We start from the raw sequence: 24251 nt of genomic DNA on the forward strand, positions 1-24251 counted from the left end.
AATATATATATAAAAATAAGCTTTTCAGTCTTTAAATATACATGACAAAAAGCAGATCCATAAAGAACAAAGGATGAAACATTAGAGTTTTTCAGATTACTTGAAGTGCTATATCTTTATGGGACTTAGAAGGAAGTGTTAATGTTTAGTTCCTCAATCATAATATCAAATAATCAAATAATCAGAGAAACAACCATACATAAAGTCAAAAGCAATCAATTTAACAGTGAGATTTTTGAAGACCCCATTTGACTCTTTGAATGCTAACCAATAAATACATATATATAATTTTAAATATCACTGTCACAGGAAATCAAAACAGCACTGACAAATGTTCCTTTGATAAATGAGTTTTACTACTAATGCAATGTAAATTAGTTTTGCCTTCAGCAAATGATGGAGATACCAAAGCTTCCATTTAAAGGAAGAAGACTTATGCAGGTATTTACATGAATTTCATTAGCTTTCCATTATGTGTATGTGACAAAAATATTAGTATTAATTTGAGAACTGAAATACCGTGGCTGTATCAAGTTTCAGCGTGCTGATCTGCATTGTCACATAAATTAACAGTGATAATATCAGGAAGACAGATGAAGATCCTTCATCAACAGGAAATTACAGCACTGAGAGCATGCATGACATATTCTGTAATTTTAATATTCATGATGGAATATTTTTTCTTTTATGGTTATGAAGGGCTGAGTGGCAGCATGGGACTCCACTGCTTCAAGCCCGGCAGTCAGGGCTGCTGGTGCCTAATGCACATCAGCTCATCCCTGCACATCCGAGAAAGCCTGAGCAAACCTGCCACCCAGTGACTGCAGTTGAGAACTGCCAGAGAGACGGAAGCCCTAGGAAGGAGAAAATCCCTTTGCTAGCACGGGAAAGAAAAAAACCCTTAATGTAAGGATAAGACAATAAACGAATGAAACAGAAATACTGAAAATGCATATTTCTCTTAATTATGTCCTAGATAAAACTTTGTATTGGATTCGTTGAATTTGCTAAAAATTCTGCATATGTTATTACTTAAGTGCTGAATCGCCAAATGACTACAAATTGCAACTCCAGACTGCAAAACACAACCCTACTGTCCCCTCTGTCCTGAGTGAGGAAGACTCAGCTGCCTGTGGAAGAGCAACGGAGATTTTCTGCACTTGCTTTGCATTGGAAATCCCAGAAATAAGGCTTAGGAGTAAAAAAAAGAAGCTGCCCCTGCTTAAATGATTTCTACCAGTATTGGTCAAGAGCAAAAGCAACACAACAAACCAAGAAATATCCTTCAGGACGATGGAGTTACATACTGACAAATAAATTAATTGGTGTTTGGATCTAATCTACTTTAACTGTTAAATGAACCAAGAGTTAGTCACTCTTCAGCTACTTCTGCATCCTATGGAGTATCCATCTCTATGATCTGCCAAAGAAGAAATCTCCAGCAAAAGGTTCAACACCCACGTGAAGCAAACCATCTCTTTCTCTCTCTCTGCAGACCACAGAAAGTCTGTAGAGATCAAGCTAACCTAGCAGGGCTAGGTTAATTTGTTTTTAAAATCAAGCACTTCAATAGAGTGTCTAAAATACTGTGGAGTTAATCAGAATCGAGGATCAGGAGATCCAGGACCACTGGCTATCTGGAAGATAAAACAGGTGGCTGGGAACCTAAATATTAAGTTAGTCTTCACAGAGAATTACAAGTTACACAGTTGCTGAGGCCCCAGCTTTGTACACTTGGAGTGCTTTGCTAGACAGTGCCCTAAAATTGGGGTTAAATTTCAGAATTAACTTCCACAAAAGAAAAAAAACAAACAACAATTTTGTTCTACTTTTATTACAAAGATGAAAAATCAGAAGTGCATGTCAACATTATAAAAACTTTTGTTCATTACAGACTAACAGATGGAGAAAGTTCAGGTTCCTTTCTCTTGCATTACATGGTCTTGCATTTCAAAGTCCTCTGGTAAAGGAATTTTTATCTTCCTTCCACATCAAAAATCACTGATTCATTAGCACTTTCAGACTGATTTTCTGTTTCTTGAAATATAATTTGTTTGTGTGACTTCTGTCAGGCAGCTAAAAGCAATCTACTAAATAAAATTGGACAAAACCAGTGGTTTTATTTGCTCTTTTACAAGGAACACATTCAATAGGGCTTTACTCTTTAAGCTGTTATTTTGACTGACACTCAGCCTCATTCCAGCCTTTATCTAACGACAAACTAATGCCTTTAGGAGGTAATTGAAGCTTTTTCAAAGTACTTCTATGCACTGATTAGTACCAAAGTGTAAATATAAACCTATCCAAAATATGACTTAATGTGACATGTAGGAAATGTTTTAAATCATGCTCGTGTATCAGTGAAGACCTACATATTTTGCAATTCCTGAGGCAACTTAAAATGCAATGCAAACTGTTTAGTGCCTGCTGCTGAGTTTGAACATAGACTTTCAGAGGTTTATTGCAGAAAAGACTTTATGTCTCTGGGTTTCAAGGTTTTTCAGTTGATCTTAGCATACTTCTGTTAGATAGTAGACAAGGATTTGTTCTCTCACTAACAGAGAGCAGTGTGACTTCTTAGGGACATCTACAACTCAGCTAAGCAGGCTGAGACAACTCTGACTCCTCAGAGGATTGGTTTGTTCCAAATCAGACTAAAAGAGTTATGCCTGAAACATCTTCTCACATAGAGACAAAGATATTGAAAAAGAAAGTGAGAAAAAGTATCTCTTGGTCCATGCAAAACCAAATAATATTGCCAGCCTAGCAGAAAGACACTGCAGAAGGTACTGTTACATGGCCCATCATTTTGAACATGGGAATGAAGCTGAACATAGCCCCTGGCTTTCCCGGACACTACAGGTACCATTAAAAACGTTTTATCTCCATATCCACAGTTTCTCTTGGTAGCACAGAAAAAAGGTATCTAATTTTGAGGATTTTTGTATCATTTAAACCCAGAAGAACAGAATAAATATATACACATGTGGGAAACTGCTTTGAGGTTATTGCTGAATATTAAGTAAATCAGCATGTGATTAGACGTAACAAAAAGGGATTTCTAATTCAGGTATTAATTTTGAATAAGACTGATAAAAGACTGCAAAAAGATAACCATACACGCAAATATGAAAGATCTATGATTCCTCTTTCTATATGCCAAAACGAGTGTCTTTGTATTAACTTGTTTAGCTTTCACACAAACTCTTCTTGCTCAGTGTTTACAGACTGTTTGACTCCTACCCACCATCTGGCCCAGTCTTGTGCCAAATTCCAGAAATGTTGATGAGAAAAACATGGGTAAGTAAAAGTGAAAGCATATGCACACTTTTTTCAAGCTAGATAATTTGCACTCAGTTTATGAACAGGCTACCTTCTTAGTAGATATATTCACTATTAATCAGAGCTGGGTTTAACTGAGATACCGAAATACTTACATCAATTTAGATATATGATTTCAGGTATCTACCTGCAAGTGTCCACATATCTGCAAGGTGTCTAAATTGTATTTTTATGTTCTTAGCCTACTGTATCTTTCTAGACCAGAACCAAAACAATAGAAAAAGTAAAACAGAAAAGACAGCTATTGACAATAAAGAAAACTAGGCTTTCACGAATTAAATAAGGATCTACAGTATCTTACCATAACATTCCTTTCATAATGTTCGTGCTCTTTCTCAAAATCTATTACAAAGCCATTTAGAGACCAAATAAATGTCAGGTCTAATGTGGGATCATGGGATGCAATGCATTGCATGGTAGCATTCTCTCCAACGGTGACATCAACATTCAACGGAGCTAAAGTAATCCTTGTAGCCTCTGTGAAGTTAACAGCAAACATGGAAAATTCCAATAAATAAATGGTTATAGAAATGTAAGCTCAGCTTCATAACTGTTTGATTATACATTAAACCGCTCCCTCAAACCCTAGTTTATATGTTATTAATGCAGCTACATTTCAAAGGACCAAAGAGAAGAGAACAAAGGAAACTCTTTACAACCGAATGCCTAACTTCTATTAAGCTGTCCTTTGAAAATGGCTGTTTCAGTCTCTGAATCACATTACTGACTATTTAGAGCTATTTTTATTCAGTGACTATATCTCAGGTAGAAAGAAGACACATGATGAATGTTATGTGACTTGTGTTGCATTTCTTGTTTTAATTATAATATTTCTTATGTTTTAAAACCTGTGTCTTTAACAAATGTAAAGTTCTACTCAGTTGTCAGACTGAGTCAGATTTCCATTAGAGCATTGCATGGACTGAGATCTTAATTTATCTACCGAGAAACAACAGAATGGATGTATAGCAAACTACACAAATAGCTACATGTGGAAAGGAAGAGAAAATAATACAACAAAAGGAAGAAAGCTGTAAATCCCCCAGCAAGGCAGAGAATAGAATAGATACTTGCTAGAATTCTTGGTACATACAGCAAATTCATATGGCAAATTAGCAACACTGTTCTGGAAGTGAATCACTAGATCACCGAGGCCTGTTCCTTTTCTTTCAATTATTATCAAAAAACAAAAAGCCACAGAGTATCTTCCTTATGCCATGACCTATAATATCTTTCCCACCAATATGAGAGTAGAAGTGGGTTCCAAAATGTGGAAGAAAATAGCCCTAAGAAAAGAGCTACTGCTGTTAGTTAAGACCTAGGTTCGAGCATGCTCCAAGGAGCACACTACACCCCACCATACACAGAACAGCAAAAAGTCCTCAATAAAGCAAACATTTCATGTCCATCTGCCTTGGAGAGGAATCGCTCCGCAGACCCTACTCTAGTAATCTAAAACCTCCCTAATACCGACTCTATGAGGAAGGCACAACAACTGGGTTTTACAAAAAGGAGCATCCCATAGTGAATCGGAGCATCCTGTTAACATCTGACCACTGAAGTCCTAGCTATGGTCACATGCTTAGGGCACCTGCTCCATTCTAGTGCTGGGCCTGTATATTCAGCATTTGGTTCTACCATCAGTGATTTTCTAAATGTTTACATAAAAGACTCTACCAGTCCCAGAAGCTGCAGAAAGAGTGGTCCAGTGACAGTGAACAAACAGAGTGTGGGAAAAACCACCAGACTTTGCAGTGCCTGTAAGCTTCACATTTAACTTTTTAATTTCCTGTAGTCATGCACAATGTCTGAGAAGCTTTATGGACCACACAATGTGCTTGGGAATACCATTTTCAAAGCATTCTTCATCAAATCATTGTCCACAATGTGAAAATAATTCTGAAGTATGTCATATGACCCTTCTATTTCTGCTGTGATGCAAGCAAAATGTCTTAGTCTTTTGGTTTCCCTTTTTAGATGAATCAGACCAGAATTCTCTGAAATTTTAAAATTCTCTATACCTAGTTTATAAGGTTTATAAACATATGGTTTAAGTGTTTCATTGTGCAAATTTAGTATGCAAATGTTCTTCCTGAGTTTAGAAGGTATGATAAAACTATTAATGGGCTGGATATTTATTTGCATAACTTCTCAAAAAAATGCCTGAGTGTAATATTAAGACATCTAAAATTGCAAAAGATGATAAAAAGTAACTTCAACCATTAAACAAATCTGATTAATCAAAATAAAGTCTTACAATTCATTTGATACAATAAACTTGGGATAAATCGGCCAGAAAAATGCTTTCATATGATCTGGTGATACAGATTAATTCTCACATTAGTACATCAATATTGTGACACTGAGCTGTCACTTCCAGCATGACTTCTGGAACACACGTTAAAACTGTATTTGATAAATGACTCTTGTACTATCAGTGATAGTTGATAGACATAGCTGTTCATGACTGTCATCTTTCCTGTCTGCATTCTACAGCTATTTATTTATTTATTTGACATCAGATTTAAAACACACGATACTAACACCCATAACAGAAGGGAATTTAGTAGTGTAATCACACAGCTATATGTCCCTACCTCACAAATTTAATGCATGTTTCTTTCACTGCTATGCTCTCTCAAGCTTGCTTAACCCACCAGAAAAAAAAAACCAACTAAAACCAAAACCAAAGAAAATATCAAAAAAACCTACGGAAGGTCAGTAAGAGCCCCGTTTCTATGTTTGAGTCACAGCCTCAGAATCACACCTTAGCCTGAGCGCGAAGCTACCAAATTGAATGAATGCATTAAAATGTGTCAATTTAATGGATCAGATTTAATAATATGTTATGGAAAAATCAATCCTGAAAACTCAGATACAGTCTCAGAACTGGTGCAAACACAGCTGGTTTCTACTGAGCAATATGCTTTAAAAGCATCAATTCATTGTTTAATGAGCAATTAAATTAGAAAGAAATTATATAGGATGGCTTGCAAAAGCAGTACAAAGCTGGAAAAAAATTAGTGATTTTGAATTAAGAGGATTCTACCTGAAACAAACTAATGCAATTTAGAAGTTTACCTGTCATTTCTAGAACACCAGTGCTATTAGCTTTTCCTCGGTTATTTTCTGCAAAACAGGTGTAGCGACCTTCATCCAGCTTTGTGATATTGATAATTTCCAGGCTCCCATCATCCCAGATACGTATGCTATTGAAAGTGCAAAAAATACATCAAGAGATATTAGGTTTTATATTAGAAAGCAATATTTTCAGTAGAATTGTAGTAAGTGAAAGAACAAACCACAGACACTTAGAAACTCACATGTAACTACTGCATTTATAAACATACTATGGTAAAAAGTATTTAAATAGACTGTGGCATGGTTCGATGCCTCACATTGTGTCTTGGTTTGAGCTAAGCAGAACTAATTGTGTCAAATCGGGACACATTGCTGGAGCAAGAGACTGTACTTTCATTCACTTGTAGTCATTCAAATATTTTTCTAACAGTTTTTTGATGCAATTCAATTCTGAATTGTGAATAGCACCAAACAGACTGGTTGGATATCCTGCTAGCTCTCTGGATCCACACTGTTAGTAACATTCTGGCATATTGTTTTCCTGATAATACACATTCTCCTGTCCCTGAAGTATGCAAAGTGAGAAGTAGCCTACAGGATAAATAGAAACATAAGGCAGCATTTTGAAGACTCACAGTGTCCACTAACAGTCAATACTAACCGACTCCCATTGACAAGCAATTCTGTTCCTTTGCTCCAGGAGAATTTTGGCTTAGGAGCAGCTTTAGGCTTGCATTCAATGATTACACGGCCCCCTTTAGCTGCTAGGATTTTCTTTTTCATAGGGTTCAGCTCAAAAGTAGGAGGTGAAGCTGAAAGCACAAATTAACATGAGTATGGCTGTTAGTGATTTTTCTGCAAAATACAATTGGTTTGCAACACAAAGTAAATGACACAATTATTGAATTGCGTACAAATGTTCATTATTCAGACCAGTGAGAAAAATACTACTGAAACAGAGATGTGCTGAGAAGTAGACGATGAACTAAAAGAAACAGGAAAAATCATTATGTATTCCTATGCTGTGTTACACTAGAGGTTTCTTTCTGTTTATTTCTGAACTTCCATCTAAGTTTAATCTAACAAGATCAAAGTCCACTGAAATCAATAGAAAGTTCCTCCCTTTCAAAGGCCTTTTGATCAGTCCTAATAAAATTTAGATTCATGGAGACCAATTTATGTTAAAAGTTGCTCACTCAATCATACTTTCAAAGAACACTTGGATTTACTTTTCAGTGGTTTTAACCACCCTCCAGCAACTTTAAAGTTATATCCTTCTTCCTCTTTGTAGTTTTCTGTTTGGCCGATTGGCCTTAGGTGCACTCTCAGATGCACAAGAGTAATGAGACATGACTGTAGCAAGCACCACACTTTCGCATCTGAGGTCAGACCTTTGCTTAGGAATTGGCTCTTTATTAGTATCCAAATAAAAGAAAAACGCTTTTAATTATTTTGCATGTTGGCCTATCCCCACTGTTAATCATGTCAGCAACCATGTGTACAGCTTGAGGAAAAAGTGCTATTAGTTAATTGCAGCAGTACAGAGAAAAAGTCTGATAAACATCCACATCTTACCAACACTGAATTTTGAAAAGGTGCATGCAAAAAGTGCTCCTTTCTGGGTAATCCAAGCTGGTACTAAGTACAGTGAGGGACAAGGTACTGTGAAATGAGTTGAGGAAGTCAAGAATTGTTCAGCTCTTGCAAAGTCTGGAGGCAAGAAAGAATGCAGGGCAACTACTGCAGGGAAATCTTCTAGGAAAGCCATGTCATATTGCCAGTATGCCTGCTCTGGCATCAGCAAAAACATCACAAATTGTTTTAAGCCTGAACACTCTGGATCTGAAAGTCCAACTTTCAACAGGAAGCTCCTTAGGAAAACACAATGGATTAATAACTACATCCAGCTATCAAATGGAGCAGCTGTATTGGCCACAAACATTGCAGCTGGTCTTAATGGGTTATAGAAGGCAAAAACAAAGGGGCAAGGTAAGAGGAAGAGCCTCAAAGACCTGGTGACTGACAACATGGTTTCTAAAAAAGCAGATTTTTCCACACAGAGAGCGCATATTTGAGCAAACAAGAAACACTTCTCAATCGGTTTTGCAAGCTTGAGAGGGTAGACGGCAGCTCTACGCACTTCATATAATTTCTGCACTACAAGTTCATCTGAGAGGTAACAGCAAGGAGCAAACATCAGAAATAGTACAGCAATACGTACACTGCCCATATAACAGTGATACATTCTCCATAATTAGTAACTTGATTCCTCAAGTCGTAGCCAAAACCGAGCTAGGGAGCTCAAACAAACCACACCTGACCCAGATTGAGAGAAGATTCTCAGTTTTATCCTCACAGGAATCTGTTACCAAACAACGCTTGCAAATCACAGAATCACAATATGTTAGGAGTTGGAAGGAACCTCGAAAGATCGTTTAGTCCAACTCCCCTGAGTAGACTGCTCTAGGTGATACTGCTAAAAATGACTGCTATCTTACTCAAAACTCAAATAGTAAATAGAACAAATAATCCCACTGACCCACAATCTTCAGTTCAGCATTTGCGTAAATAATTCCATGCGTGTTTTCTGCTATACATTGGTACATGCCGGCATCGTCAAAGGTCAGGCTTTGTATTCTTAGTTCACCTTTACGGAACTAAAACACAGAATCAATAAAACAAGAGGACATTCATATAGACTATGTATGCTGAAGAATTCACAGCCATTCACACTTCAACTTTAATTTTTAGTGACAGTTTTCAGAAGACAGTTCCATATACCACGTTCAGTACCAGTGAGATTTTTTTTTTATCCATGTCACATTTCAGTCTTTGTGACAGTGTGTTCACCTTCTTTGTTACAGAAAGATTCAGTGTCAATCAATATTTTTCTGGAAAAGCCATAGTGGTGCTAAACACATCTACTCTTCAGTCCACTGTTACCATACCAATGCAAACGCTACTGATTTGGAAATAAGAAACAAGAAACGAAATTAATTTTATGCACATAAGCTTTCTTTTGCCACGCTCACTGTTCAGTATGTTCTATTTTATGTACATTGTTTTACAACAGTAAAAGGTCAAAGCAAGTCCCAGTGAGGTAGGAGTTTTTCAGAACATTGTGAGTTACTATAAACAATTTTCTATTACTTTGTTTTAATGTGAAAAGCAAATACAGTAAATCAAAATAAAGTACTTAATCTATTTCAAAAAAACTGTGTATAAAAATAGGTGAAGTGCAGTGGGGTATTTTGTAAATTAAAAAAAGATGTCAATCTGTTTAGAAAGATCATGCTAATAAATTATGTTTTCTTGTGAAAATCAAGCTGAAAAGCTTTAGAAGTTGTATGTAAGACAAGTGTTCATGGAGCAGTGGAAGATTAAAAGAGTACTATTTATCTGAAAAAAAAAGAACAGGTTAAAGGAAATGTATTTCCTGTACTGTTTAATTTAAAAACATTTAACTCAGATTTTCTACAAAGAATCTCTGTTTTGTGCTAAGTAAAATACCTAATTAAAAATTATCTGATTTAGAAACAAGCTGTATTCTCAAAGCAATTTAAATATTTCTTGCTGCTTTCCACTTGGAAATCATCTTGTTATATTAACACACAGCATAATTTTCTAGTGTACTACTGGAGAATTACACATTGCTTTCTGCAGTCCAGTATGCAGATTTTGTCAGTGAAAGTCAAGTTCAGTGGGCACCGTCAAGCGATTTGCTTGCTAAATTACTTGTCTGTAATAACGAGAGAAGCTAGAAAACGGCATTGTTTTTTCTGGTTTTAGCCATCTCCATACGGCAGGTGGTGATAGTCCTGTTCTTGTTCCAACTTCCCAGATTTTTCTTAAGATACGCAGCCAAAACAACGCTGTCTCATTGCCTTTTTTCATTTGCTTGCCCAGATCAGTGTCACCACAGCTCAACAGATGCAGTGATACATTGTGCCTTCTTCTATTCTCTTTGTTCTTTAATGGCTCATCATACAGTATAAGCAATGGATATTAAATATGTTGCTGAAATGTCTGAACAGAAAATCTACTTCATTTAAACAAAATATCCAGTGCAACAAACTTAAATTATTAAATGGTACTCATTTAAAACTTCACATTACCTAAAGTGATGGAATTTTACACTATTCTGTGGCTAGAAAAAACACAAAAAAGTACAAGATATAGGAACACCACTGATCATTTAAAAACTATACTTTCTTCTCTTGTCTCTACTGATTCCATTTTCTCTTACATTTTTAGACACACTCATGTTTAATGTGGTAAAAGGATTATTTTTAGAGATAAGTTGATAGGTATTTTTTATCCAGGGAGAAGAACATAGCATTTACTTATAAAGGCCTGGAGAAAAAGGGATATGCACCTCCCAGAAAGGTGGCAAAAAGGCAAGTTCATAACTCAGAGCTGAGTATTACATAGTGTGAAGGAATGCATATCAATACTGAAGAGAAGATGGAGACAAAACTTTTTAAAGCAGATTTTGAGTGAGATCAGCAAATATTTGTATAATGATTAATTTTTTTTTAACCTTTTAATAATGCATTCTTAAAAAAAATAATTTCCATCAATGATCCAATCAATCCTGCATTAACTATGGCAATATACTTACCGAGACACCATTCTTCAACCATCTGATTGTTGGGATAGGCTTGCCTGTAGCTACACAAGGCCAGTATAGGTCACTGCCTATATCTTTCTCTGTGTCATTGATATGTTCTACCCACTCAGGAGAGGCTGAAGAATAAAAAATGTAATGCCTTGTAAATATAGCAGATACATATTTAAGGAGCATTACAATCTATTAATTCCACTGCTTCTTCCATGATACTTCAGAAGCCACTCAAAGTAATTATGGCAACTCAGCAACACACCAGCATAAGAAAGAATGAAGTGACGATGTTTTTATGTTAGCACATAGACTCAGAATAACTTCAAACTATTTTTATGAGAAGACAATACAGAATTGAAATAATGCTTCATGAATGTCCAAAGCTGTAAGATGTTACTTCTTACACTGATCTGTGGAAATTATTAAAGTATGCCATAAAAATCATAGTTAAATCACATGAAATTGTGCACAATCATCTATGTACTGAAAGAGTCTCCAAGAAAATTATTCTCTTGGTCCAGAGAATATATTTAAGAAATTAATATTGAAAATTTCCCAGCTTTTACTAAGCAAATGAATCTATTTATTAGCTTTACCTATAACAACCAGTAACAATGTTCCCACACCAATAATGAATTTATCTCACTTAAGTTCAAGCACTTAACTGAGAATTTTAACTCAGGAAATGTTCTGTCCAGTTAGTGAAAGAAAATCATCTTAATGTAATTCAGATGTTACGTATGATCTTTTCATGTCACGGTTTTGTGGCGTAAGTTTCAGTCAGGGAGTCAGGTTACTTGGGATGATTCCACTATAAGCAATAAGATAAAATTTTTCGGTTCTCTCATTTAACTAAATGTGTGAGGGGAAGGGTCAGAGACTGAAGGAATAAAGCTAATGAGAGCTACAACAGTTAGAAAAGACAAACGAAAAGAGGAAACAAGAAGGTATAACAAATCTAATGGTCTCCTTTTCTTCCTGGCTGTACTTTCAAGTACACTGAATGTATTTAATTTTCATTATGCAAACTTATATTAATACTAACAGACACTGCTGTCAAGGTGTATATACAGTTATCATAAACAGATAAACTGAGTAGCTGTTCAATTAATACACAAATGTTATGCCTGGCATTTGGTGAATGAGTTTTCATTTTCCTCTATTGACTTGAATAGCAGTGTGTCAGGATGATCTGCATCAGAGGACAGTAGTGAGTCAGCAGGGACATCAAGTGTGAGAAGACAGAAACTTCCAACATAAGAACAGAAACACAGATTGTGAAAAATAGAATTGTTCCACATACCTTGTACATAAACTCTCGCTTGATGTTTATCTTTTCCTTTATAGTTTTCAGCTTCACACTCATAAAGTCCTTCGTCTTCATACTGAATATTGAAGATCTTAAGAACTGCACCAGACATGCTTATCTCAGCAGTGGCAGGCATGGGTTCAAGGTATTTACTCCATCTGAGTTCAGGAACCGGACTTGAAAAGTACAGTAAAGTACAAATCAGCATGTTCAAGAACTGGCTGTTAAATTGCAGACTACAAAAAAGTGTTTGATGATGAAATATGTATTTTCCTTCCCTGAAATATGAAAACAAACACTGCTCTACAATAATTTTAAAACACACTTACTTCCCAAGAGCAAAACACTCCAGTGTCACATTTTGCCCCAGGAGAGCATATGTGTCCTTGAACTTCACCTTGATATCAGCAGGATATACTTTTGCACCTAACATGAAAAAAGAGATTCTCAGAAAAGCCACAGATGAAACGAATACAGTATTAAACTTCCACATTTCAAGAAACTGTTTTTAAAATTCCAGACAAAATTCTTCTTTACACTGAATAAATAGCCTGGTCATCCATGAACTTTGATTTAACACTGAACTTTTAAAAGTAAGGCAGAATTGTTTTATTCAGCAACTAGTTATATTTCTCTGGACAGTAATGCCTTATGTTTTTTTACAGCACAATGCTTTAACATAAACTCATTTACTTGCCTTTGAAGTATGAAGACGTACTGTTGATGTGGGTAGACAAAAGCCTGAGTCTCTGTTTTCCATAGATTATTTTATGGGATGGGATATTTTGAATTATTGTGGATTTAAGCTCAATATTATCTTAGTAAGGGTATGAAGAAGATAGAGCCAGCAAATCTACAGCTTAATGAGGGCACAGAGATGCAAATGTAATCAAATCTACCTACTGGTGATCCCTGTAGGACTCCTCTTGCAGTTCTAGATTAAGATCTCAGTGTGAGTATTGGCCAAGGAAAATTTGGACAGAGATCACTGAATTGTAGTTACCCAAATTCAATCACAGTTCTTCAATGTAATATGGGAAATTTAACAGATAAAATGGACAGTGATATCCCAATAATCATTTTATGACACTCTAGTGACTGACAGTCTGAAGCAACAAAAGAGAACTTGGTTACCATTGGGAAAACATGCTGTTTTCATGAAGAAATTGCAGAGAATAATCTAGTGACACAAAGCCACATAGGTGTCTTGGGGAATTGGCCATGAAACACAAAGCCCTTGGGCCACTGATGGATAGGAAATTTCAAAAGAGGAAAAAGATTTCCTGGGAAAAAAATTAATTCCTGAATCTGTTTATCAACTTTAACATAAAGTTTCTGCTTTGCAGTCATATCCCTTTGAACCAGAAAAATACATTAAAGATTTTGGGATGAGTACAGGGGCTTATCACATAAAAGAGATGGGGACTCTGGACAGGAGAACTGTTTTCGATTATATGAAAGGAAATCTGTGAATGAATCCAGGGAGATTTCCTTCACAGAGTTTTCATTGTGGATGGGAGTGATTTGGACATCTGTATCTGAAAAACTAAATAAGACTGTGCAGTAGGCATTATAACTTGCCATGTAACTCTCCTCAAAGAGCTGAAAGCAGTTACAAATGAGCAAAATTAAAATACAGTTAGAACACTGCATGTACATAGTATTTCCAATAAATACTTACGATCGGACTGTGGAATAAGTGGAATAAATTTACTGAATACACTCTTGGTTATTGAAGGGCTGGACACAAAGCAGGAATAATTGCCTTTATCTGATGCTTCTACATTTGCAATGTAGAGGTTGCCATTCGTCTGTGACACAAATCGACGTTTGTCCAAAGCAATGAATACTGGGAACTCATTTAGAAGCCAGCGATAACTCAGATCATCTGGAGGAAAATATTTTCTAGTCAATATTAAAAACCAATTCTATCAGCTACTTAAACCATGGAATACTATCTGCATATAGATTACTCTAATTTCCAGATTATAGATCTTTTCTTCGGGACAGGCAGCTATGTAAGAGAGAATATGCACATCTCAGCAGCCAGCTAATAACTGTCTGCACTGAACATAAGGGTACTGCTGCCATGACTGCAGACTCCTGGGGAACCAGCTACAGTGTGCAGGGCTCTCCTTGGGAACAGCTTTCCCACAGGAACCGGAGTGGATGAGAGGAGATGGGCAGCTGTGTCTTGACCTCACACAACTGAAAAGCTGGGAAGCCCTCACCAGTCTTGCAATTTAGACAAAACCTTAGTATATTTTAACTAGAAATATGTCTCAGTTCTTCAGTTCCTTGCAATACTTATACACAGAGTATGAAAAGTAAAACATTATCCCATTTTACAAGGTAAAAGTGATGCTAACAGCCAAATTCACCCCTCATGTTGAAACTGCAGGTGCTTGACGTTACAGGCATAATCTCTGCAGAGCTCTTCAGTAGCTAATGATGAAAACAAGGCACTTTCAGAGTATGAATCACCTCATCTCTGACTCTCTGGGGGTGCCTACTGCTGTTCCATGATTTTAACAGAAGCCCACGATCATTTCTGTTGAGGTCACTACATTAGGTGGAATGAAGCTGGGCCCTGTCCAAGACCAGCAGAAAGTCTGGGATGACACAGTGACATGGACTCAGGTCTTCTGAATGGTAGGCTAGGTCTCCTCTCTCCATCATCCAGACAAGTCTAATTTTATTTGTAGTATCAAAACCTATTTGCAAATTCAACAATATTCTTCGCATATGGTCAACTACAAGCATATATTCAAAATGGAAACCTAACCTAAACAGCGTTTCTCAAGCTGCATAAGTTATTGTTTAAGTAAACTTAAAGGAAACTTTTTAATATAAACATTAATTTATCTCCTACTCTTAAGCAGCTGAAAATGAAACACTTAAAGCTGAATTACCTGGGTAGTGGTAAGGGGGCTCACAAAGAAGCACTGCTCCAACACCTTCTCGCACTTTAACCTCATAGCGTTCCTCAGGTGGAAACGGATCCAGATCTAGTTCAAAAAGGAGTCAATTAGGAAAACTGTTTTTTTTTTCACTACAATACTTTTTAAATTATTATTTTCAGCCCTGTAGAGATTAACATAGAAATACAACAATATATGGCAGACACTTGTGGACCCATAATGTCAGTTTTGCTCATTTCATTATCAAATGCAATGAATTTTTTTACAATATTTCAGATATCATAACTGTAAATGCCACAGGGAAAAAAAAATAAAGTGGTGCAGATTGTTGCCTAAGAGTAGCCAGGTGAGTTACATTTGAAGAGGGAATCCCAGGAAGAAAAAGGAAAAGGATTTTCTGTTGTTTCTAAAACTGACTTCTCCAAAATGCAAGTTTAATTCTTTACTTTAACTTAAAGTGGCTTCTCTAAAATGACCTGGCTATCCTCCCCAACAACTCCAGCCAAGGACTGGTAAGCAGTTCGCTCAGACACATCTTTTGTGCCAAGTTTGGAACAGAAGTGTCTAAAATCCCAGGAGAAAACTTAGCTGACCCTCTTTAATTCAACTTCCATGCAGCAGAGTAGAGACTGTTGTAAATAGAGAAAGAAATAAGTCCTTCATGTACATATCCTACAGTCTGTGGGAGAACAGTAATGGTATCTGCAGTGATAAGACAACAGTTGCATGAGTAACTTCAACTAGGTCAATAATTGCATTTTGCATATTCTTCTGACTCTCATTTTGTGTATTCAGTCTGGAATTAAACTACAACCATCTTGAGGCAGGGAATGTCTCTTGGGAATCTTCTCCATCTCACCAAGAACAGTGAGTCTGCAGAGATCCTCACTGGAGTTCTGCTCTAAATGCTACTGTGCTGTAAACAGTGCATCAGCAATGGCCAAGTGCACAGCCTCTGAACGCAATATTCTACCATCAAAACCACTATGTCCTTCAGACTACTTCAGCTTTCTTCAATGGCAGGCAGCTACCCAGTTCTACTAAATTCCCAAGGCTGGCTCTGAGATCTCTGAGACCTAAAACGCAAGGGTTGAAGAGCAGCCAGCCAGAAACTGTAAAGAAAAAATCAGGACAGAGCTACATACAAAAAGAAATTAAGTAGAAAACAGAGACTATTCACTACTGTAAAATGCAACGTATAGTTAGATCCAATAGACCTTCTGCATTATCTAAAAAGAATTAATTCCCTAACTTTGTAACAACTTCTATATTTACTAAACACGGTACAGGTAAAAGACTCCTTCTAGCCCAACCACAGCTGTCAGACCTTAATCACTACAACAATCTAGAAATAAAATGTCATTACACTTTGTCAAAAGCATGGGAAAAAACCTCTAGAAGGGTTACGTCAGTGTCTAAGCAAAGGTATCTCTCCCAACTTCTGCAATACTCATCCTTCTTGCAGACCAGACGATAATATAGATCTTTCCAGTGACTTACTGGATCTTTTCATCAGATCGTACATGGTAGGTACTGTAATGGGCCATTCTGAAGACTTCTGATTATTATTTAATATAACTTTAGCCTGTGCCTTAGTGCAATGAATGTATTCAGTTCTCCACAACTAATTTATTTGGAATATTATTATCTGACAAAAAAGAAATTAAGTATACCAGACTGACTTAATAAGAATTAGCTATTTGACCAGACAGGTTTTGTAATTGAAGTTGAGGAAGCTCTTCACATAGATTGGAATATCTCTATTTATATTATATCTGCAGGAGATATTGCAGTTACTCCCATTCCAGTTTTTCACCATGGTCCTAATTACACAGCTACTTTCTATTTTCAAAATACTGACTGATCTCTCCTGAAAACAAAAAAAAAACCTTGTTGCAGACCTCTTGATCATCATTTAAACTTGCCACTATTATTCATTTCTGCCTTCATTGGAACAGATCAATGTTTAAAATCTGTTACTGAAACAAAAAAAACCTCTCAAAAATTACAATTCTTGGAACAAACCTGTTGTTCATTTGTTACTGCTTTGCATTTGGGCAATGTAGGGTTTGGTGAAAAGAAAACTTATTGCTTTTAGGTTATTTTAGTTATTTCCAGTTTACATTTTAAGTCTGGACATTTTGTTTATAGTGTTCTTGAATGATCTTTGAAACTCTAGGTCTGTCACCGCAAATTTAAAGACATGGGATAGGACAAGCAATTTGTACATGTAAAACGTTATGTTAGTACTGAAATAGAATGGTCTATGCCAGGTGCAGGGAAGTCATACAATTATTGAGATGTAGTTGTACACTCTCTACCCACCTAGGGAATGCTCTGTACTCTGATTAGGTCCTGATGTCTTCTTTGCATAAGCACTACTTGGTTATTACTCAATAATTATAATAAGCGTGATTCCATGAACTCATAATTGGCAGACATTGATTTACAGCTCGAGTGAAAGAATCGGCATAATCACTGCACTCCTATAAGTATACAGCTAATATCTACTGAGTATGGAAACTTCTCTTCCTTGTAATTCTTACAGCCTCTCTGGTATGAAATTGCTGTGTTTTACTATTCTGACACTGTTTCCCAGCAAATAGAACAACCTATCAGCTTCTGATTTTGCTTAGCACACACCAGAAAGCCACTAAATATTCCTGCAAGATAAAATTCCTTCGCTCAGGAGTATGTCTGTAACAGCTAAAAAATATTTTAATGAATTTTAAGGCATTGCATCTAAAAAGATCCAGTTCTACTAAAGACAGATGGATTAATTGAGATTAATTTTATGAGACAGTGTGGCGTTTTTTCAATAATTTCAGTAAATTTGACAGTAAGACAGAAATAAAAGGTCTCGCTTGCTGATCAAGATTTTTTTAAACTCTTCTAAATGGTTGTTGCCAGTTTTCAATCAGTTTATGCACAAGCTAAAGATCAGAAATTTTCTATATTAATTTTAGCAAGTCTATACTCAATTTTTTAGAAACAGTGATTTGTGGATGGAAATGTTTTTTATAGGTGATCATAAAAGGGAGAGGGGAGCAAACAAAACAGTGCAAAGAAGAATGACAGTACCATTTTTCTAGCAAGTATTTATTAGTTTCCAGATATCCTTTCACTTCTATTCCTCTCTATTTACCCTATTTTCATTTAAATACTTAAATATTACATATTAGGGTTCTGTTCAGTATGATTGTCCAGTATGCTAGCTGTCAATGCTCAGCTCATGCAATCTGTGAGCTGATAGACAGAAAACATGCCACAGACTGGTTGGATTCTATTTTTTTTTCATCTGTTACATGCATTTGTTTCATTTTAAGTAGCTACAGCTACTGTCATAGCTTTTATCCTACTGGTTGCTTATGGCTGGCATCATTGATGCCTGCTTTAGGTATAAGGAAATAACAACCTGGCCTTTTACTCCTAGCAAATACACTGGGTAAAATACAGACTAAGACTAGATGAACTATTATGCAGTCCATTAGCTCTTTACAGCCTCTTAAGTTTTGTTGAGATATGTGGTTGTGCGGTATTATAATCATTAGCAGAAAACAGAACTTTTCACTTCATCTCTGATCTTACACAGTGAGGCGTGAATTCGGCTCACGAAGGCTGCTGAAAGACAGGAGGGGCACTAAGCACTTAATGTCAGGATTGAAGGACACATGGGGCTTTGTGAATGGTCACCAGGTAAGAGTAGATTCCTTTTTTTGTGGATTCCTTTTTTTGTCCTCTGATGAAAAAATATATCCAGGGCAAAATGCACTTTAAGGCAAAATAAAATAAAAATCCCATACTCTGTCTTCAGTTGGGTAAATTTTACACTACTCTTCATGTAGTTCTTTACAATACACATATTTGCTGACAGTGCAGGTCTGTGCATATGCATGCATTCACAAGGCTTGGTCATGACTGCCAGGAGCTGATAGAAATGCCCCCCAGCAGGGTCTTCACTGTAGTCTTGGAGTCAGGGAGCACACTTTACTAGTGAGTGTGATGCCTTCCTCCTGCAGACATCTTGGTTGCATTTGCATGGCAGCAGTGCCTCATCACCATATGCCCCCATTTGCGTCTTTCTGCTGTGACTATTTCCCCTCAGGTCCTACCATGATATAAAAAGAGTCTGGCCATTATTTTCTCAGAATCTGGCTCCACAAGGCTCTTCAATTAATAATTTAATAATAATTCACTGCAAAGGCAAAGGTTGTCATGTCAGCTGAATGCTAAGAATATAAAACGCTTACAGAACTTATTTTTTATTGATCTCTGCAGACTAAGGCACTTAAGATTGTTTTTACAGAGCAACAGAACTACAGTACATGTTAGCAGGAGACACTGCAGTGTAAAACGTTGGGCATTTCAAGCTAACCGTAACGTTTCTACGTTTTGACGTAAACATCGGCTTACATCCAAAACTCAGAGTGGCTTCACTGCTTCTGACAGTTCCAAAGATATTCGACACTACACAGACATATTTTCCAGCATCCCTTGATTTCTCTGGATTATTGATAACAAGTCTGCCTCCCACCATACTGTAGCGCTCCTTTGTTAAATCAATATCCCAGTTGTTGAGTTTCCACCTATTAAAAAAGAAAAGCCAGATGTAAGATTTGGCCCAGAAAAATAAACCTAGTAAGAAATACGATTTGAAAAATAACTCATAATTGTGATAAACTATACACAGGAAGTTATTAATATACTTCTATATACATTTTAATTTTTTCTGCAGCAAGAGCCACAGATTTGACAAACTTCATAGGTCTTTTAAACATAACAGTCTCACTCTGCTTCAGCCTTCTGAAGATGTGACGAAGGTTAAAACGTGATTTCTGACCATCTAGCACAGGATATCTGAGCCAGCTATGAGTGAACTAGCTAGTGACCAAGTACTGGGATTATAAACATGTCCTCAAATAGTTATCTAAGGACAAACTGGCTGAGAAAATACTCCCTCTGCACCTTTGAAGTATGGACTAATGACATTCTTAAGAGGTTTTAGCAAACCTGCTGTAGGGGGTGAAAATGTTTAGAAAAGTCTAAAGTGCCAGTGAAGTCTGTGCAAAAACAGTGGCACGCCTGATTAAATATCTACTTACTACATTAAAATAATTAGTGGACGCTCCCACCTAATTACTGTAAAATCCCACAGCCAGTTCACGGAGTTGCTGTAACTTTCACTGCGGGGACTACAAGAGGAACTCGGTGGACCAGGTGTGGCCTTTACTGACTTCTACTGACTTCAATAAAGTCACAGCACAAGCAGTGGTAATCTATTCACGATTTATATCTATTATTGTGTCCACAAGGGGGAGCCCATAAACTTCTTTGAAAGAAATCTAACATTTCCTAAGCCCAAATAGGAAAGATGAAACTTAAAACATTTAAAGATCATCAAATTCTTGCTGTGTAAATTGGTTTTTGTCACAAGGCAAAGAAAGGCATTAGTGTTTGAAAATGAGAGCACATACCCTATCTTTTCCTTCCTTAATGAAATGTTGTACAGAAATACACAGAATACTCATTTGCAAACTGAAATTGCAATTGTCATAGAAAGAAACAGTAATAGAAGGGTATTAACAAAAACTAAGTTAAAGATAGAAATAAATAATGAAATGGCAGGATTTTCAAGATGCAGTAAATATCACTTAGCCTTTACAGAATTTTAGAGGTATCGCTTTGGTCCTATGAGATACATTACAAGTGTATTACGAATAATAAATTCTCTGTTCAGAAATACCTAGAAACAACTGTAACAAGGACAGCTTATGCTGCAATTAAAAAGATCAAAAAAACATTGCACAAAATGTGCAACTGAGGAGTAAGAATTAAAAAAAAACACATTGAAATAGTTTTCTTCTGAATTTATTAAATTAAAAACTAAAACACAATCCTATTTGTATGATACATCTCCATTTTTTTTTCTCTGAGTACAGTGCTATTTATATTCATTTGTAAAACTGGTTTCCTCTGCAGCATAAAAAATTAACCTTAACAAGGATACTGAAGTGTGTGCACAAGCATATTGAAGTGTGTGCACATCAAGCGGTCATGTGATCTTCTTGCTCAAACCTTGCCTCTTAAATGGCAGTTCCTCCATTCCACAAACCTGTGTTTGTGAGTAGCTTCATTCCCATGAGTAGTTCTCACCACATTCAGCTGAACTTCTCACATGCATAGTGTTTCTCATGCATGAAAATGCAAAAAGCTGGGAAAAAATCTCTGTGTCTTTTTCCTATCAACTGCATAGTGGCTTGGGAAGATGCATTAGTAAAATCTGTAGTTAGGCATTTATCTCCTCTTTTCACAACACAGATTTTCTTCCATCTGAGATGTAAAACTGCAGGAATATGTAGTTAAAGATAACTACAGATGAGTAAGGAACAATCTAAAAGGTTGTTTCTGAAGGGAGCCTACAGAAAGAGAAGCTGTATCAAGAAAAATTAGAAATGCTAGAACCACCGAGAGACCTATGAAATCACTAAAGATGGCAGGAGGGCTACAGGAGAAGGTCACTGATAATCGCCAGTGTATATTTGCAAGGTCACTTCAGGAGAAACAGCACAGTAATCTGTGGCCCATGACTTGCAAACAGGACTGGAGACTAAAGGACATATCTTGTCCCCATGAAAGCAGTGTTGAAGGTTCCAATGAGAAAGGGGAAAAAAGATTCCCAGAAACTCCAATGAGTATCTGAACTTTGACTAGGGTGAAGAACCATCAGATACAGAAGGCAGAGTGGATGAATGCTTAACAAGCAGTGAAAATAAAGAACTTCCAAAAAAAACCTAAGAAGGTGAATGGTCAGAAAAAACAGAAGTGGCAGGAAGGACTTAGCTACCTCTGAAACAGAATTTTGGCTCATGAAGTATTGGAGGTCTAAGAAATTAAGACAATGTATTGAGGTAGACTAAAATATTGATGTCAGGAAATAAGGTAAGTGCCCTTATCCTGTATTGCAATTATCACATCAGCTATCAGCAATAATTGTCAGATCTGTTCCTAGATAGAAGACCTCTGGGAGTGCAAGTCAATTCTTCCAGAGTGACTTCATCAGATAAGATTTTGCAGAGCCCATGACAGATTTAAAAAACCCTAAATTTTACATAGGGCCTGTAATTATTCCTTATCTGGTATGTTTACATATTCTTGCAGACAGAGTGGGGGAGTGTTGGGACAGACTGAAAGTGATGGGTAAATATACCAGACGAGTGCTGAATCTAAGTGTATCTGATCTCTCCACACTTTCAGTCCTTTACAAGCACGGGGAGAGCAAACAAGCGCAACAGCAAAATGCCATGTAGAAAAACTTGCAAAGGTACTAGAGACAGAGATCATACTCAAAAGGTGTATTCTAGTTTCCCCCCAAATCCTTCAATCACAAGTGGTTCTGTATACATAGACAACCTTTAAGCATATTTTAAAAAGGTACTAAAGACTAGCTAAGCTGTTCTGATGGAAGATTCATCACAATATTGTAACAGATTTAAAAGAAAGGCCAGCAGACTTAACTGCTTTTATTGTCTTAGAAGCTAAAGTTTAGGAAGACACGTAAGTATCAGGAGCAGATCATAGGATCAATCATAGGATAATTTAATGAAATGGATCCCTTTGGCGGCAAGAAATGGCATCTGCCCTTAATATAATGACAGTAGTTTTCTGTCCAAGACTAGGTTGTAAATTACTCGTGGTCTTAATAAAAAAGTCTGAAATACATTTCTTTGTACTTAATATGTAGATAATAAACTAATCGGATGACCCAAGTTCCAACAATAAAACAGAACTGCTCTGCTAATAACAACATAATTACTGTGAAGGAGGTTAGATGTGTGAATCTCTGATAAAACTTGTTGAAACATTTTCCAAGAAAGCTTTTCATGTCTTCAGTAGCAAGTCTGATATATTCATGAGCATCTCTCTACAATATGGTGCACACAAAGGCAACACAGGGTGTAGAATATCCAGGTTAAACAGCCAGTCCTTCTTTCAGAATAAAATAGGATTAAAAAGCTGTTGTGAATCAAGAACAAGGACTTGAACCTTAGTCATTCCCAACTTAAGCTAGAAAGATAGCCTCTTAATACCTCTTAATAATTTTTGAAGGTAACTTTTTTTTGTTTTGCATCTGGATCAGTATTCCTTACAAGAGATGAAAACATTTAACACAACAGGAATGTAGTATTATCAACACTGTCTAGACATTTCGACAGATGGAATCAAGATTGATTCTTTCTCAAAAATTGCAAATCTACCCATTTTTTCCTGCCTTGAAGACTTTGTATTGCCTTGTTAAGACAGTCAATCATTCAATATCACAACCTGAAACAGTCACTCAGTAAAATATGCAAGACCTTGAAACCAAAACAAGAAGTTACCTGTAAGTAGGAAAAGGAATTGCGCGAGCCCTGCAGTTCATTGAAACTTGACCATCTGAAGATTCTTCTGGGTAGATGGTATCAATGGGTTGCTCCTCAAAAACAGGTCCATAACCTTTGTTTCCTTCCTCTGAAAAAGAGTTTGAGATGAATCACTTTTTAATTAGTAGGAAAACTGAAGATGAATTTACATCACACCTTCTCCATTCAAAATGCAAAGGCTAAATAACTGAGCCCTGCAAAATCAAGTTTTATATGTGTTAAACAAAACTAGACCAGTGTGGGTAACAGAAGTGCTGGCCTTCCTTCAATGACTCCTGCTTCATTCCTGCCCTCTGAGAACAAAAGTAATTTAAACTATGTTCTTTTAAAACTACCTTCTGCCTTCTTCACTGACATCATCTATTATTTGATGGAGATAATAATGAATTGAAGATATGCCCTTTTGGAAGGCAGTGAGACCAATTTATTTCACAGCAGTCAAAAAAATCTCATTAAACAGGTTCAGATGCAAAACAACTATCCAAACATTAAGTGTTTCTTCTCTTATAACCTAATCAACTCCACTTGTTTTATTCATTTGGAAAAAATCTTTATTG

General features: G+C 36.5%; 1 protein-coding gene across 1 annotated transcript; it reads right to left on the reverse strand.

The window, feature by feature from the left end:
- Positions 1-3643: 3643 nt before the first annotated feature.
- Positions 3644-23786, reverse strand: LOC104545429 (contactin-1; the record flags this gene model as incomplete). The annotated part of the gene is made up of 11 exons (XM_010190574.1): positions 3644-3819; positions 6424-6551; positions 7085-7235; positions 8963-9080; positions 11045-11169; positions 12348-12529; positions 12683-12779; positions 14035-14241; positions 15266-15361; positions 19688-19860; positions 23653-23786. Coding segments are annotated over 11 exons (1587 nt in total), but the record flags the coding sequence as incomplete, so codon positions are not given.
- Positions 23787-24251: the final 465 nt, after the last annotated feature.

Source organism: Mesitornis unicolor, unplaced genomic scaffold, assembly GCF_000695765.1.
Source record: "Mesitornis unicolor isolate BGI_N332 unplaced genomic scaffold, ASM69576v1 scaffold23460, whole genome shotgun sequence".
NCBI lineage: Eukaryota > Metazoa > Chordata > Aves > Mesitornithiformes > Mesitornithidae > Mesitornis > Mesitornis unicolor.